Source organism: Brachyhypopomus gauderio, unplaced genomic scaffold (assembly GCF_052324685.1).
Source record: "Brachyhypopomus gauderio isolate BG-103 unplaced genomic scaffold, BGAUD_0.2 sc51, whole genome shotgun sequence".
In the NCBI taxonomy this organism is placed as follows: domain Eukaryota; kingdom Metazoa; phylum Chordata; class Actinopteri; order Gymnotiformes; family Hypopomidae; genus Brachyhypopomus; species Brachyhypopomus gauderio.
The window spans coordinates 944,215-962,870 of NW_027506876.1; the positions used below are offsets into that span (position 1 = coordinate 944,215).

Sequence of the window (18,656 nt, forward strand, 5' to 3'; positions counted from 1 at the left end):
TTGGCCGCCTTGGAGAACCGGTCGACTACTACCAGGATAGCGGTGTTTCCCCGGGATGCCGGCAGCCCCGTCACAAAGTCCATAGAGAGGGGAGGGGGTGCAAGAACCCCAAGGGCTTGGACCTAGGGGTCTTGATGCTGGTACACACCGTACAAGCTGCCACAAAGCCTTCAATGTCCTTTACCATACCGGGCCACCAAAACCGTCTGCGGATGAACTCCGTGGTCCGGCGTGACCCGGGATGAGCGGTGAACAGTGAGGAGTGCCCCCATTGCATGACCCCTTTCCGTTGGTCAGAGGGGACGTACAGCTGCCCAGGTGGCCCACCTCCTGGATCGGGCTCCGCCACGAGTGCCTGTCTGACGGCCGCTTCGATGTCCCATTGAATGGGCGCTATGATCTTGGTGGCTGGCAATATGGCGCCAGGGACCACAGGACCAACCTGCGGTTCCCATTGGCGAGATAGGGCATCAGGCTTGGTATTTTTGGAGCCCAGACGATAGGTGAAGTCGAAGCGACTGAAAAACAAGGACCACCTGGCCTGCCTGGGGTTCAGGCGTTTGGCCTGTTGAAGGTAGGCCAGGTTTTTGTGGTCCGTCCACACCAAGAAGGGGTGCTTGGCCCCCTCTAACCAATGCCGCCATTCTTCCAAAGCCGCCTTGACGGCTAACAACTCTTTGTCCCTGATGTCGTAATTACGCTCGGCGGGCGTAAGACAGTGGGAGAAAAAGGCACAGGGATGGAGCTTGGTTGGTTCCCCTGTCCTCTGGGACAGCACAGCCCCGACCCCTTCGTCAGAGGCATCAACCTCCACTACAAACGGGAGGTCAGGGTCGGGTACGGTGAGAACAGGAGCCGTCACGAAAAGCGCCCTAAGGGTGTCGAAAGCCTTCTGTGCCCTAGGAGTCCAGGTGAACGGCCCAGGGGACTTTCTGGTCAGAGCGGTAAGAGGAGCGGCTGTTTTGCGGTAATCTTTGATAAAGCGCCTATAGAAATTGGCAAAACCTAAAAAGCGTTGGACCTGGCGAAGTGTTGTGGGGACTGGCCACTGAGCCACGGCCTTGGTCTTAGCAGGATCCATAGCCAGCTTATTTTGAGAAATTATAAAGCCCAGAAAGGACATCTCCCTGGCATGAAACACAGACTTCTCCAACTTGACGTACAGGTGACTCTCCAACAGCAGTTGGAGAACCCGACGTATGTGTTTGGCGTGTTCCTGCTGTGAGCGGCTATAAATCAATATATCGTCAAGGTAGATGTACACGTATCGGTCTAAGGCCTCTCTCAGGACCTCATTGATGAACCTCTGAAAGACCGCGGGAGCGTTCATTAGCCCGAACGGCATGACCAGGTATTTGTAATGACCTGACAGGGTGATGAACGCGGTCTTCCATTCGTCCCCCTCTCTAACTCGAACCAGATTGTACGCGCTCCGCAGGTCCAGCTTGGTGAAGACCGCGGCCTGTTGTAGGGACTCAAATGCGGTCGCCATAAGGGGCAGCGGGTGACGGTCTTTCACCGTGATCTTATTGAGGCCCCGGTAGTCAATGCACGGCCTCAACCCGCCGTCTTTCTTCCCAACAAAGAAGAAACCGGCCCCAGCAGGGGAGGTGGAAGGCCGAATGAGACCAGCAGCCAGGGACTCCTGAATGTACTGCTCCATAGCCTTGCATTCAGGCACAGCGAGGGAAGAGTCTACCCCGGGGAGGGTAGGTACCTGGCAGCAGGTCGATGGCGATATCATAAGGCCTGTGAGGAGGGAGGTAACCTGCCTGGCGTTTACTGAATATGTCCTTCAGGTCGTGGTACTCGGAAGGAACCCGGCTCAGGTCGATCACCTCGGGCGGCCTGTCGGGATGGCCGGTCCTGGGAGCCAGGAGACAGGAGCCCTTACACATAGGGCCCCAGCGACTGACCGTCAGGTTGAGCCAGTCTACCTCTGGGTTATGGCGTTGCAGCCAGGGAAGGCCGAGGATCAATGGCGTTTTGAGGGCTCTAATTGACATAGAGGGCTACGTGTTCGGTGTGCCCTCCTATAGTTAGGGTTAACGGCACCATCTGGTCAGCGACCCCCCCTGAGGACAGTGACCTGCCGTCCACAGCGGCCACAGCCAGCGGCGTACTAAGCGGGACCAAAGGCACCCCGAGAACCGTAATCAGACCAGCGTGAATTAAATTACCGGCCGTCCCCGAGTCCACGAACGCAAGCAGCCTGTGTTCGGCTGAACCTCGCCATGACAGCGTGGCATGAAGGGTCAAACCGTTAGGATGGGGAGAACCCAAAGGGCCCGCCGAAGGCCTCCCGTCTACCGGCGGACCCCCCCTTTTCCCTGTAGGCTAGGGCATGTGGTGCGCTTGTGACCCTCTGTGCCACCATACAGACACCGACCCTCCCGCATGCGTGACTCTCTTTCATGCGGGTCTCATCGGGCCTGACCTATCTGCATGGGCTGCTCTTGGTGTCGTTCTTGGTTCTCGCTACTATTGGCGAACGAGCCTACTGAGTGCGTGGCACTGGTGGCTTGGGACCGGTGCCGCTGAGTACGCTCCCGCAGCCATAGACCGCGAGCGCCCTCTGGTGGTCATGGGCGGGGCAGCGCTGGGGCCTGCCCTGACAGCTTTAGCTGACTACGCTCTTTCCCCTGCACAAGCCGTCGCGGCTCATGGTTTAAACGACTCCTCGCCATCACAGCCAGTATTGTTATACTGTGCATCAATAAAAACTTCAATACTTTTTCCACGTTTGAATATTCTCAGTCTGTGTGTAGGTACATTTGTCAGCTTTGTCTTAAATTTATATTAAAGCCTTTCAAGTAATAGAGTTCTATTAGTAATGGCAATTTAATTACGGGGGCATATTGAAATGAAATACAAACAGATCATCTTTTTTCTGCATTTATATAACGTATTTTTTAATCATTGGGTTTTAAGTTTAAGTTCGAAAACATGCATTTCTATTTCTTTACCTAATACACATAATCACTTTAAGCCAGTGGTTCCCAAACTTTTTCTGCCGTGCCCCCCTTTAGTAGATGAGAATATTTTTGCGCCCCCCCCCCCCCCCCCCCCCATTGACTAGGGATGCACCGATTCACGTTTTTCACTTCCAATACCCATTCATATATCTGAGGCTTAGTATTGGCCGATACTGATCCGATACTAATCTGATAGAGTAAAACAGTGCTGAATCGACTTAAAACATTTTATTTAAACACAGACATACTGAATTACAAGTTTATTGAAAACTGCACCACTATAGCACACTTAAACACACATAAAAGCATGTAAAAACAACACAACTTGCATTTGTTCAGTCAGTGCAATTATGAATATAACTTTGAATGTTAAATAATACCAAAGAACCTGAAACAGACAAAAACAACAGGTTCACAACTTTGGTCAAACATGAAAAAAATAAACTGCAAGAAACCTTTGAAATGGTTCAAGAATTCTAAATATCATTTTAAATAAATAAGGAGATGAAATAAGAGATACAGCAATACCTATGCGGCTAGTTTGCTAGCGCAGACATCACGCAGAGCACAAAGCATATAACGGCCAGAAATATGTGTACTGTCTCTTTAAGAGAGCGAGTTGAGCGCGCGTTTGGAATATTGTTTTTTTAGCTTTCTGCCGTAGACAGACTCAGACCACTGCTCTTTATTTTATTTCTGTAAGTAACGCATTCAATGAGCTTTGGACAACTCACCAGTTCATGTATGAACAGTCAAGTAGTGCTGGAGCCCAGGTTTATTTTGGTCAACCAGCAAATAAACGGACTAAGTGGAATAGCACCAGCGCGAGTACGAGTCAGTGATTCACCTCTCCTCTGTGTGCTTCGTGTTTCGCTCGTCTTTTAACTGTCCAAGTTCACTTCTATCCGGGACAGAGTGGATATTTAAGGTTGAACTAACTCTGAAAAGCGTTACAAGCATAGAATTAGACTGAATAGATCTGTTTTTATGGATCGGTCACATTGTCCCCGATACCCGATCTAGAATTTTTTCAGATATTGATATCAGAATCGGTGCATCCCTAATATTGACATATGTGCACGTTTTACTTCCAAGCTCCGCACCCCCCCCTGCAATAGCTCCGCCCCACCTAGGGGGCGCGCCCCCCACTTTGGGAACCACTGCTTTAAGCCAGTATCAATACTTTGGCTGTCATCATTAATGCACAAATAAAGCCTTGAATATATTTCTGGTTTCAAAAACATGACTATCACCATGCCCCCTCATTATGTTTTACTGCCCCCCCCAAGCAATGCAGTCCAGAACCGGGGCTGCTCTGCAGTGTGAAATTAGTTACAACACCTTAGATCAGGGGTGACCAACCCATCAGAGACCAAGGCTGTGTTCAAAATAGCCTACTACATGCTACTGGCATAGCCTGCTGCTTGTGACCCAAATCAGTATCCAATATGCAGCATGCGAATAAAAAGAATTTTTCCAGTACACTAAACATACCCGGATAACATACTACTTCCGCAAAATATTCCAGTATGCGAACAGAGCTATCTTCTTGGTGTACTGCATCCCATCATACAACGCTACATTCACGTGACCCCGTAGTATGCTTTGCTTTTGTCGCATATTGAAAACTACGAGGACCAGTATGCAGTATCCAGTATACACTGAGTGCAGTATGCAGTCCCCAGTATGTAGTAGGCTATTTTGAACACAGCCCAAGGCTGAATCTGAAATGCCATACTTAAGCAGTAGGCACTAGATTTCAATGCAGTACATTCTGCTCAGCCTTTAAAGCAGTGCGTTCTTTTAGTATGTGAATGGGCAGCTTTCATAACCTCGGACATACTACGCCAGGGGTGCACAACACGCGGCCCGCGGGCACCTCCATTGCGGCCCGCCGGTTGATAAATAATTTGGCCCGCCTTCTGGCTTCGTGCCTGAATTGGAACGACGAACCAACAGTGTTGTTTTTTGGGCTACTTTTTAGTTGGGCTACCGCGGGAGTAAGTAAACATTAAGAATCGATCGCGACATAATTTGTCTCCATTTTACACTACTCGCCGCCACCCCCTCCCCCTCCCCCTCTCAACAATTTAAACTCGCGCCCTTCAAGCAGCTTTACATTTAATTTTGGCCCGGCTCCTCCTTCAAGTTGTGCATCCCTGTACTACGGCATTCCATATTTTTCTGTTTTATACTTTTGCAACATTTACCTCGTTTGGTCATGGATTTACAATCGGCATCAAGACGTTGTCAAGGACTAACAGAGTTACAATAACCATTAGCCTCAATTTAGCCATAATAATCGCAAAAGCTATATATATTTATATTTGCAAGGGTTTGGCATTTCACTAGTATTACTGACAAGGTGAAGTGAATCCCCCAACTTCAGCATGACAATTAGTCAACCAAGATTTAAAATAAACTAAAACAGAATGAACATAAAATTCAACCTACAAACCACTTCTAAACCAAAGTTGGTCAAGTCTTTAAATCACAGAAAGCAAAAGTGTCTAAAGTTGATGTAATGTTTCAGATATCACCATCATAGTTTTTATTGTTGTGGTTGTACAGAGGGTCTGCGGGGTCTTTAAAAGTATTAAAAGTTTATAAACCAATTTTGTAAAAATGAAGGCCCTTAGAAAGTATTTAAATGCCTTAATCACCATTTTGGGGATATTGCATTTTTGTTGATATTTTAGCTTTGCCTAAACAAAAAATATGCATGAATGTATTTTCCTCCCCACAACTATTAAAAATTACATGATTGTAATGTTTCACAACTGGGAGACGGACGCAAATGCGGAAGAAAACTCAATTTATTGAGGGAGACAATCTGAGCCTCTTGGAGGCGAATGGTGCCGACCCTTAACACACGGGAACGGCGAGGCTTGTTAAACACAAGACAGCTCTACTTTAACAGACAAGCAGTATAACTCGAAGCCTTACATAGGCCAGTCGTGTGGACCCAACACAAAACAACCCGTAAACAATAGCATACACATCATAAACCAAAACATCCAAGAACTCACACAGGTACAACACCTGAACATCCAAGTAAAACAAAAGTAACACAGAATGAAATAAAAGAAACAAACCCACACAAATCACAGAATGCAAAGCTAAATTCCTAACCTGATAAACACTCAACCAAACCAAAGACCCAAAACGTATCAACACGATCTAGCACATACATGTACACAGAAACCTCGCAGAGAATAAACCGCTCTGCAAACCCAACAACCCCAAAACCTCAAGGATCAAAGCGATAGACTATTTAACCTAATCCTTGGTGACGTAGATTAAGAAAAGCCGGAAATGACAGGTGAGCACGACTCAACGACCAGAAATCCAACCACGGAGAAATGGTGAGACTAAGCACAGGTAACGAACAGGATGACTCACGCCAGGAGATCCGACATCCAGGAATATAACCAGGTATTAATTAACAGAGCAACTCGAAACAGCCGAGTGACTTCAGTAACAGAAATAGAACAAAGGGCGGGGCTACCACTACACACAGACGACTAAAAACGCAAAAACAGAAGGGACAGAATATAAAGACGTAACATCACCCCCCCTCAAAGCGTGCCACACCGGGGCATGCAAAAAGTCCCCTGAAGGGGACCAGTTGGAACAGGTGAAACCCGAGAAGAGGCTATGGAGGACGGAATAGACACCTGTGTAACTCCAGACAAAATACTCGGACCCAGAAGGGACAAGAGGCCTGAACATGGGCAGGGGAGGCAGACAATAAATCGGACTGTGGGCTCAACAAATCACACAATGAACCAGAAAGATCTGAAACAGGACTCGAAGACAACAGCACAGGACCACTAGAAGATACTACCGAGACTCCAGCCGACACGGACATGGGCCCGACTGACTGAGAATCAGTTCTAGGAGGATGGAAAGGTCGCTGGTCCTTGGGGTACCGGGCAGGATCCAGAACAGACACAGACTTAGTAAAACTGGAACCAGATGGAGACCCCAAAGAGGGGCCATGGGGAACAAAACTAGCACCAGATACAGAAACAGAAGACAATACACACAAAACATATGAAGAGGTACCCAATATGTAAGCACACAAGGCATAGACAAACACACAGGAACAGAAATGTAATGTTGACACACTTCCCAAACAGGAATCAATAGAGGCAAAGACATCATAACAGGCACTGGGACCAAGACATAACCACGAACAGGGGCAAGGAGAAAGGGCATAGTCTTGGGGTCAAAGCCGTTTAAGAGTTCAAAAATGGAAAGGACACTTCCAGAAGACTCTTCTGTGGTAGAGTTCGTAGCGGAAGCACCGCATAGGGGCTCTTGGTAAGCTGGATGAACCGGAGCCGACTCCATCCGAGTGTCAGGCCGGATGGCCTCCGGGGCAAGCTGGAACCCTGGTTGTAGGCCCTCCGGGACAGACTGGGAATCCGGCTGCGGACACTCTGGAACAGACTGGGAACCCGGCCGTGCAGCCTCTGGGTCAGACTGAGGAACTGAGGGTAGCCTCCTTAGCCCTCTTTTTCTTCCCCACATAACAGATAGGGTCAGAAAGATGGGCTATAAAAGATCTACAATCAGGAGGTACACTCGCTACAGAACATCTCGACTTAGTCGTAGCTAAGGGACTCAAAGGTCTAATGGAAGGAACTCCATTGGCATCTGGACTACGCAGGACCTTAGTTCTAGAAAACCTCAACTTAAGAGACCGAAAAAAATCCATCAACGGTCCAGGCCTCCTCCAGTCTGGTAAACAAAACAAGGTTCGCCCACTCGAGAGCTACACCCCATAAGAGATCTCAGAGTACAACCACATTATCTGGAGGTCTAGGGCAAGTTAAATGTTGTAAATACACCTCACATTGCATAATGAAATAATTAACATTTTCTCCTTCGCCACTAAATTCACAAAGGCAGGGCATGATTGAAGGTAAGATAACAGGTTTTCCCTCTGAGTCTAACGAGAACTCCGACTGCAACACACCAAGTTGGTTCGAATACATTAGTCTGCTCTCAGCACGGCTCACAATAGAAGGCTTTACTTCAGGACCAACAGTTACCAACATAGTCTCTTTACAACCTCCCTCCTCAAGAGGAGAGTCCACACTGAGTTTACTCACTGCATCCTCAATCGGTGAGTCATTCTGTAACGTTTCACAACTGGGAGACGGACGCAAATGCAGAAGAAAACTCAATTTATTGAGAGACAATCTGAGCCTCTTGGAGGCGAATCGTGCCGACCCTTAACACACGAGACAGCTCTACTTTAACAGACAAGCAGTATAACTCGAAGCCTTACATAGGCCAGTCGTGTCGACCCAACGACACACACAACCCGTAAACAAAATAGCATACACATCATAAATCAAAACATTCAGGAACTCACACAGGTACACCTGAACATCCAAGTAAAACAAAAGTAACAATGAAAAAGAAAGAACAAACCCACACAATCACAGAATGCAAAGCTAAACTCCTAACCTGATAAACACTCAACCAAACCAAAGACCCAAGACTAATCAGCACGATCTAGTACATACATGTACACAGAAACCTCGCAGAGAATAAACCGCTCTGCAAACCTAACAACCCCAAAACCTCAAGGATCAAAGCGAGAGACTACTTAACCTAATCCTTGGTGGCGTAGATTAAGAAAAGCCAGAAACGACAGGTGAGCACGACTCAACGACCAGAGATAGAAGACAAAAACAGAACCAAACCAGACAGATTAAATCTAACCACGGAGAAACGGTGAGACTAAGCACGGGTAATGAACAGGATGACTCACGCCAGGAGATCCGACATCAAGGAATATAACCAGGTATTAATTAACAGAGCAACTCGAAACAGCTGAGTGACTTCAGTAACAGAACTAGAACAAAGGGCGGGGCTACCACTACACACAGACGACTAAAAACGCAAAAACAGAAGGGACAGAATATAAAGACGTAACAATGATGAAGTCGCCTGTAACGCGTCTAGACATAATTAAAATCGTAATTGGTGCTATAGGATCATTAATGGCCCAACTGATCAAGTCCCACGTCTTGAGAAGATGTACCGCTTTGTACCCGGAGTGAGTGAGTAAATGCTTAGAGTTGCCGCGATGCGGGGAGCTCGAACACAGACGCTGGTGTTGACGCTCTGAAGGTGCTCCTTTATTGTGAAATAATGAACATACAACATATGTGACTACAGATGCTCCATTTATACATAAACTTCACATAAGCACCGTCACAGCATTAATGAGATAATGTACATCGATCTAGACATAAATAAAAACTCAAGAGTTGATGCAAACTGAAGAGTCATTTGAATGCAAAACAAATGCACTGATGTACGTGTCATGAGTACCGTGTTTATTTATTATTCACCAGTTTAACCAAGTTGTCCTAGGTGGTGAATAGCTAAGTACATTTGTAAAAGTGTTATCTAAGATAACATTAGATAAAGCTTTAATTAGCCCATGGACGTAATTTTGATTTCAAAAGTGGGGGGGACATGGATTCGTCGCTATTTAAATATTTGGTTTTAACCGTAAAAACTGGGGGGGACCAAAGCCGGCTTTTGAAAAAGTGGGGGGGACATGTCCCCCCCCGTCCCCCCCCAAAATTACGTCTGTGAATTAGCCCACAACAGGGAATTTTATAGAATTAAAGCAACAGGCAAGTGCACATAGTGCAAACAAAATTACATAAGGATTGAAATATAATATCATGAGTTGTGGACTAGAAAAAAAATTATGAACAGAACAATTTAAGTTCAAGGACATTTATAAAGACTCTAAACATACAGAGGAAAAAAATAGATTAATGATTTTCTGAAATTAAGTTGTGTTGAGTCATTTTTTTACTCTGTTTATTTAAGAAAAAACAATTGCAATGAAAGGAAGAAAAATATTTTTTTTCCCTAAAAATAATTCTATTTGAAAAAATAAACAAAGAAAAAAATAACTAGAAAAGATATCTAGTGAGGGAATAATTTTTATTCAGTTTTGTATTTTTTTTTGTGTGTGTGTATTCTACTCGTTTGGGCAACACGGACCACGGTGACTTGGTGGTTAGCACGTTTGCCTCTCAGCACTGGGGTCTTGGGTTTGAGTTTCTATATTCTCTGCGTGAGTTTCCTCTGTTGTCTCTGGTTTCTTCCCACAGTCCAAAATCATGGAAGTTAAGTAAATTGGCATTCCCTGAGAAATTCTCCCTGAGTGTGTAACTGTGTCTCCGTTCAATAAAAAAGCAGTTGTCTGAGTGTCTGTGCATGAATGTGAGTGTGCTTGTATGCCCAGTGGTGGATGGTGCTCTGTCACTAGGGTCTGTCCTCTCTACCCTTCCTGCACCCCATTCAGTCCTCAAGGGGGTTGTGGATCCCGGTAGAGAGTACGCTGTGTGCAATTGGCTGCTGCTTCTCACCGGTATGTGATTGGTCGTGTAAAACTTGTACCTGTGTTAAAATTGTAAAGCGACTTTAGGTATCTTGAAAGGCGCTATATAAATTGAAGAACCGCGTCTCACCAACGAGACTCAAAGCACAATCACAATATCACAGATACTTCATGCCGCTAGTCTCCCGTTTTCCACTACGTCGGTTTTAAAAGTATTAGCGGCTCGCTAGGCTTGTAAACAAACCGCGCATCACGAAGATGTAGCAGTGTGTCGCCCTCATTGCTGCTGAGGTAACCGGGCCACGGCACAGACCGTTAGTGCAGGTGAGAGTGCGGACCGGCTGGGGACTCGGACCTCTCCCCAATCGGACCGGAATACAGCTCGGTTCGAATGGCCCGTGTGAGTGCGCCCTCAGAGCCGCATGAAACCAGACAAAAGGCCGCATGTGTTGGCCACTCCTGCTTTAGATTTACTATAACACTACACCTGAGAAATGGCAACAGATGAACGTTTCTGGATTGGTCCTGAAGTTTTCTACTTTTAACTGTATAAAAAGTGAGCTTTTTGGCTGACTGTAAAGTGTGCAAAGGTGTACATGCCGGATGTAGAAGAAATAACATTGTTATTGTTAAAAGTCTTCTCGCGAACCTGGCAACTCTGTCTGCAGGAAACAGGCAGGACTTTATAAATGTTTTTTAAAGGCAGGAAACAGTTTAAGTGCATGAAAACAGGAAGGATACATATGGAACAAGATTTCGAACAGATTTCAGTAGCGGTCTGTCCTAGTGATCTGGTCCAAGATTACTTCTTATCATTATTACTGCTTATTTTAGTCCTGCTCTTTAAAACAACGATCTCCATCAATGTTGAATTTATTTCACTAAATCAACGTCAATCGATAAAGAACTAAAATAAATGGAGGTTACTTTCACTTTCGATTGAAAAGTTATTTCTGCGACATCTGATCCGAATTTAGTTTTGCTATCGAGTGCTTGTTAACATCTTTCATGCCATACCCGCTCAGGAACAAGGCCCAAATTAGCAGCACCTGAACAGATGAATTAGTTAGTGGTTTCTTAACGCTAGTACAGCACTTAGGAATATATAAATAAGATGAATCCAACAATACGTCAACAGAGTTGAGAAGGAATCAGATATGTAAATCCAAGAACACCCAACACAGCATATAAGAAATAATTATATGCAACAATATTTTACATATTGGTAGTGATGGTAAAAGTGGGGCTTTTGGGAGATTGAATCAAATGAACCAATTGATTCGGAAAATGATTCGATCTTGTGAAACGTTCGAATCATCACAGCCACAGTGACATCTAGTGGACAACCAGGGCCTAAATCAACAACTTTTTCTTAACAGAAACAAAAGTAATGTTTTTTTAATGAAAAATTACATGAAATATTCCCCCCGTAGCATATTTTGTCCCTAAATAAATTTTAGTCATGAAAACATAATTTTGCAGAGAACAAGGTTATTTTCATGATGTCATTAAGATGTATTTTTCATTATGATACAATGTTAGTCAGTGGATTGATATAGCTGACATTATTAATTTTACATTACAAGTAATCTGTAAAGATTCTGATCTCAGACCAGCTGCTTGAACTTGAGTGCGGACTAAAACGCCCGAAAAGATTCGAAACGTCTCGAGGTAACGAAACCCGTTCTTGAAACAGTCACGTGGCATTCCACTTTCGATAGAGACTTCGAAACAGTGTTTCGGAACACCGTGATTCAAATGAATCGATACAGTTCGATTCCGCGTTTCGAGTTTGACATCACTACATATTGGCTGTTAAGAAATACCTTGATGTTGGAAAATGGGAAATGAAATTTTTATCTCAAAAAAGCTTGTTGACCAAGGGAGGCATGCAGTGCTATAACATGTGGCTACACTGACTTTGGTTTTGATATAACACAGTGGAGCCTCACCAGCAGGTGTAGGTTCAAGGTGTTGTTTTCAGATGAAAGTAAATGTTGCATTTCATTTGGAAATAAAGGTCCCAGAGTCTTGAGGAAGAGTGGAGAGACACACAATCCAAGCTGCTTGAGGTCTAGTGTGACGTTTCCACAGTCAGTGATGGTTTGGGGAGCCATGTCATCTGCTGGTGTAGGTCCACTGTGTTATATCAAGACCAAAGTCAGCACAGTTGTCTACTTCGTCCACTTCATGCTTCCCTCTGCCAACAAGCTTTTTGGAGATGGAAATGTCATTGTCCAGCAGGACTTAGCACCTTTCTACACTGCCAAAAATACCAATACCTGGTTTAATAACGACGGTATCACTGTGCTTGATTGGCCAGCAAACTCACTTGACCTAAACCCCATAGTGAATTTATGGGATATTGTCAAGAGGAAGAGGAGAGACACCAGACCCAACAATGCAGTCGAGATGAAGGCTGCTATCAAAGCAACCTGGGCTTCCATAACACCTCCGCAGTGCCACAGGCTGATCGCCTCCACGCCACGCCGCACTGATGCAGTAATTCATGCAAAAGGAGCCCTGACCAAGTATTGAGTTAATTTACCGTACTTTTCAGTGGGCCAACATTTCTGAATTTTCTTTTCCAGTTGGTCTTATATAATATTCACATTTTCTGAGATAATGACTTTTGGGTTTTTATTGGCCGTAAGCCATAATCATCAACATTAACAGAAATAAACACTTGAAATAGATCAATATCGTTTGTCATGAATCTATAATGCATTTCACTTATTTCATTTATTTCAGTTATTCCCAATACAAGCTTAAACGTTTTGATGATATTCTCCAGATGATATTCTAGTTCATGCTCTCTCTCTCTCTCTCTCTCTCTCTCTCTCTCTCTCTCTCCCTACCTACCTGTACTTTTCCACTACCCCTAGATCCAGTCTACTGTGCCTCCTCTCCTGATAAGGAGAACACCAATCATACATGTGTTTTATTATTCTTACCCAATTGTGTTAAGACACATCTTCTTCGTTCTGTATTTAACTACATGTGCTATTATTAAAGAACTCTTTCCTGACACCCGTGTGTTGTGAATCTGTTCTCCTGGTACCAGCTACCGAACTCTGAGGACTGAACACATTTATAATCCTGTCTATGAACCATGAAGGCTGATCTACGTCTAGAGACGATTCTGAAACCTTAACAACTGTAAAAATGTAGAAGTTAAAGAAAATGCATGGATGATAACACAGCCTTTTTACACACTGTGTATAGCCTTTGTACTATAACACATACACTATACTAACATTTTATCTATTCAATGACTCAAAGAGATGTGCAGAAAGAAAGAAAAACGAAAGAAAAAAAAAATGGCTACAGTGTGCCGGTCGTCTTTGGGCTGATCTACAGCCACTCTTGGTAAATAATAAAACACTTGAATGTTTCCCTTTAGTCCTTCATCTTTCCGACTGTGTTAATAAATTCAAATGCACCGTTTGTAACAGGAAGTGTAACACGATTTAAAGGGCGTTAAATGTAGTGTACATGGGGGCGTTCCCAGCGCGTGCAGCAGCCACAAAGCCAATAGCGCGTCGGAAATGTGTTTATCCAATCACAACACACTACGATACAATCACAAAACCCTACGGTCCAATCGCAACACACTACGATACAATCACAAAACCCTACGGTCCAATCGCAACACACTACGATCCGGCAACTGTGTTGCTGTTTGATGACGGTGCGTATGCATCGAGCCAATCATCGACTGCCTTCAATATAACAATAACGAATCAGATTTCAGTTTAAACCCACGTCAGATTCGAGGAAGTTGACGGCGTCGTTTCAGATGTGAGATCGTGAATGTTCACGTCGTGGGGAGAGTCAAACGTGTCCCTGCTGGGGGTGAGTGGAGATCTGTGTGATGTTCTCCTCGACTAGTTCACCTTGTTTAGGTTTTAATTGAACGCCCGTGTAAACTCGTACGTGTACGTGTAGGCTGTTAACTGTGTCGTTAGATGTCCCATGATCTGAAGTGCGTGATGTCTCCATCTATCTTATTATTACCAGTTATTGCAACAGTGGAAACACCAGCTTCATCTTCTCGAGCAGTGGCTGTCCTGTGTGTCCAGATACTGCTTCACATTTCTGCGTTTTATATGATGAATCTCATCAGCTCATCCTGACACAATTGATTTGGGACGTTTTTTAAAGTAGAGCATGTAGAAATATATGCACCGTACCCATAGTTATGGGTATATAGTTAATACCACTGTACTGGTGATAACCCGCCTGATATTTTATTGCTTTACTTTCTGCGTGCATCCTAATATATTATAACATTGATAATGTATTAATCTACTAATGGCTTTTTCACCATTGTTGGTGATATCTGTATAGTCTGCCTCTTTATGGGTCTTGCAGTAAAATGTATTTTTAGCCGCCACGCTGGAGAAATTGGGGGCATTAAATTCTGCCGGCTTCTTTAAAACATTACACCATTTTCTTTAGCAGTTTATTCACGACGACAGTATGATGTGTGTGTGTGTGTGTGTGTGTGTGTGTGTGTGTGGCTTACGTGAAAATCTGAGGCCATATCAGTCTTGTGAAATGGCATCTCTGTGACATCTAAGACTCTTTAACATGTCCCTTTGACTTCTTTACAGGATGTGCCCTTTCCCGCCAATATGCTGCACACGTTACTAGGGGAACCTGGATGGCCAAATTGATGGCAGCGTCAGCGGTGTTGCGGCACGCTGGCGGTAGCCCTCTGCTGTGGGGCTGGGGGCCTATTCTCTTCGTCCTGCTGGGATCCGTCTTGGTGCTGCTGCTCCCCCTAGTGGGTGTGGAGGACCAATGCTGTGCCACACTGAAAGGCGTGGCCCTGCTGCGTTGTCAGCTGTGGGGCAGCAGCCAGGGGTCTGCGGGGTACTCCACCAGCCTCACCGTGCCCTACACTGGCCTCGAGCTGCTGCCTCAGAAGGCCAAGCCCAGTAAAGGTAGGGCACATTCAAAACTTCAGATGAACAAGGTGTGGTTGGACCAGAGAAACAAGAATGTAATGGAAAAGGTGCTGCTTCATTAGGCTGGTTAACAGAAACACCAAGTACATGAAAAGCTGTCATCAAAATATAGGTTAACATGTTTTCTTTCATTGGTTTGGCCTCTTCCCTGTTTAATGTCAAAAATAATAAAAATAGAGTAGGTGTGTCCAAACATTTGACTGGTAGTGTGTGTTTAACTACTATCCACATGGGACAAAACATCTCCCTTTCTTCAGCTGTGGTGTGTTATACTGTGACCTTTACACTTGTTCTCGCTGGGAATCGAACCTGTGTTCCTAGAATAATACTCCACCAGGTGTATATGCACCTGGTATTAAAATTTGAAAAGATGCAAAGATGCAAACCCCCGTCCCCATTATTCCATTAAAATGCCTATTTCTACCATGTCTTATTTTGGCTACTTCACCCATGGCTGAGAGGATTGAGAGAGGAAAAAAATCACACCATAATTCCACAATCCAATCAAATCTTGATGGGTTCACTGATTACACTGTCACCACGCAAATATCATTTCACTCCGGTGTAAATTACGTTGGTGAAGAAAACGCATTAGGATTTCCATTACGCACTGTGTTTAAAGGGCTGTCATGGGTTCCGTTTCCACAGAGATGCGGCTGGAGGCTAAAGCAGCTCTTCAGCAGGCCGTGGAGATGAGGAAACAGGGCAAACGGGAGAAGGCCCACAAACTGCTGGTCCACGCTCTCAACATCAACCCTGACTTTGTGGATGCTTTGACCGAGTTGGGGACTATCCTAGAAGAGGAGAAGGACGTGGTTCAAGCCGACCATCTCTACAGTAAAGCTCTCGCTATTTCTCCGTGTCACGAGAGGGCACTCGTGAACCGGGACCGCACGTTGCCGCTGGTAGAGGAGATCGACCAACGGCACTTTGACGTCATCGACGGGAAGGTGCGGCGGCTGATGTCCATCCCGAAGGGCAACTCGGCGCTGCGCAGGGTCATGGAGGAGACGTACTATCACCACATCTACCACACCGTGGCCATCGAGGGCAACACGCTCACGCTTTCCGAAATCCGCCACATCATCGAGACGCGCTACGCCGTGCCCGGCAAGAGCCTGCAGGAGCAGAATGAGGCCATCGGCGTGGACGCAGCCATGAAGTACATCAACACCACGCTGCTGTCCAACACCGGCACCATCTCGCTCCATCACATTCTGGAGATCCACCGGCGCGTGCTGGGATACGCAGACCCGGTGGAGGCGGGACGTTTCCGGAACAGCCAGGTGTTTGTGGGCCACCACATCCCGCCACACCCCAACGACCTGGAGCGCCACATGCAGGAGTTTGTGCAGTGGCTGAACTCGGAGGAGACGCTGCACCTCCACCCGGTGGAGTTTGCCGCCCTGGCACACTACAAGCTGGTGTACGTGCACCCGTTCGTGGACGGAAACGGACGCACCTCCCGGCTGCTCATGAACCTGGTGCTGATGCAGGCCAGCTACCCGCCAATCACCATCCGCAAAGAGCAGAGGGCGGAATACTACGCCGCCCTGGACACGGCCAACGAGGGCGACGTGCGGCCGTTCATACGCTTCATCGCCAAGTGCACGGAGAACACGCTGGACACGTTGCTCATAGCAACCACGGAGCACGCGGTCGGGTTGCCTGGAGCCAGTACTCAGGCTTGTCCCAGCTGTAAACAGACCATACCAGCGCATAACTGACACATCCCCAGATTTGTCCTGGCGACAAAGGTCATTGGACGCTGGTCACTTTGGACACGTTTTGCACTCTAGAAATAATAGGAACATTGCAGGGATTTTAGAAACTGGATCATGTTGTGGTATTCATGAGGGTCCAAGCGATTGTTCCAACTAATCAGTAAATCGTTTCCTGATTAGAGCCTTGATTTCATCAGTGGAGTAAGACGCAGTTATTGCTAACAGCCTTTTATAGATGAGCTTGGGGGACCATTTTGTGATTGCATAAAGGATTGAATCCGCACAAAACAAGGCCAATGATTCACATGCCTGTGTGAGGCACTATTGTGAGCCTGTCCTGCAGTAGTCTGATCATTGCATGATCAAATCGTGCTTAAAATCTGTCACTTTTACAGTGGTATGTTTTTTTTTTTTACGCAAGGTTTGTTCATAAAAGCCCTTTAAAGAAGGGCATCAACTGGATTCATTTGTCTTCTGAGATTGCCCTAGTTTCTTGGGCAGGAATCTAGTCCAAGTTGTTTTTAGTTGTTGGGGAGGAGATTGGAGGGAGTTCATCCAATTATCTGATTAAACCCAAATCTGTGTTGTTGGCTAGTTACATTTCCCAATTTACATTTATGGTCACATTCATAATTATTAACTTGTGGACCATATTTTGTTAGCAGTACATAAGAGTTCATCTTTTACATATTGCAAACATTTTTCTGCAAGTGACATTTCATAATTGAAGAATCATTTATATTCATAATTTTAAGGATTGAAAATTGTCAAGAAAACTGATTACAAGCGTAATCCAGCAGTCTTATGCTAACGAAGGCTAAATACTTTTACGAAGTGTTAGCCACACTGGCAATATGTAGTTGAACCAGGCCTTTATGCATTGCCTTACATTACAATTACAATTTTTAATTCAAAATGCTTTTTAATTTTTGATCTGCTGGGATAAGCCCAGTATCCCTCTTCTACCAGTGTGTAATGTGCAGTTAAAAAAAATCTTTAATTACCAGTATTGTTTATTGTATGAGTGATTATACAGAGACAACAAATATGGTTTTCTCTTCAGCAAAAAAAAAGCTTCGATCAAGGGGGCAAGTTCATTAGCACCACTGACCTGTGTAAACCCCTTCCCCTCAGTTTGGGTGAACCACTGACCTGTGTAAACCCCTTCCCCTCAGTTTGGGTGAACCACTGACCTGTGTAAACCCCTTCCCCTCAGTTTGGGTGAACCACTGACCTGTGTAAACCCCTTCCCCTCAGTTTGGGTGAAGGGAGGGACCCACTTCATCTGCATTGTCAGTTAACACATTACATTAAGTCTAAGTATTCTTTCAAGTTCTACCAGTGGAATTCTGTGGTACCATTTCCTTTCAGTACATTTGCATTTGAGTGTTAGAATGGTATTCTAAGAATGGTATTCTAACACGATATTCCATTGTGCCTTGTATTCGTTTGCACCCAGAAGCACTTTCATGTATTTAAGTGAAGACTTATTTATTTTATGAACATATGGAGCTATTTTATTACTGTTTGGCAAAGGTTTATTAAATTATTGAGAATGACGCTTGTCATCTTGGTCATTTGGTCATACACTGATAAGGCA

The 18,656-nt window shown here is 45.1% G+C and overlaps 1 protein-coding gene across 1 annotated transcript; it reads left to right on the top strand.

The window, feature by feature from the left end:
* Window positions 1-14,145: 14,145 nt before the first annotated feature.
* Window positions 14,146-18,615, top strand: ficd (FIC domain protein adenylyltransferase). The gene is made up of 3 exons (XM_076987236.1): window positions 14,146-14,214; window positions 14,976-15,308; window positions 15,981-18,615. Exons 2-3 carry the CDS (start codon window positions 15,026-15,028, stop codon window positions 17,057-17,059), a joined length of 1,362 nt encoding a protein of 453 aa, XP_076843351.1. The 5' UTR covers window positions 14,146-14,214; window positions 14,976-15,025; the 3' UTR covers window positions 17,060-18,615.
* Window positions 18,616-18,656: the final 41 nt, after the last annotated feature.

Coding starts and splice junctions, on each gene's coding strand:
- ficd (XM_076987236.1), top strand. CDS start 15,026: ATGGCCAAATTGATGGCAGCGTCAGCGGTGTTGCGGCACGCTGGCGGT. Junction 15,309..15,980: donor GAAGGCCAAGCCCAGTAAAG/GTAGGGCACATT, acceptor CCGTTTCCACAG/AGATGCGGCTGGAGGCTAAA.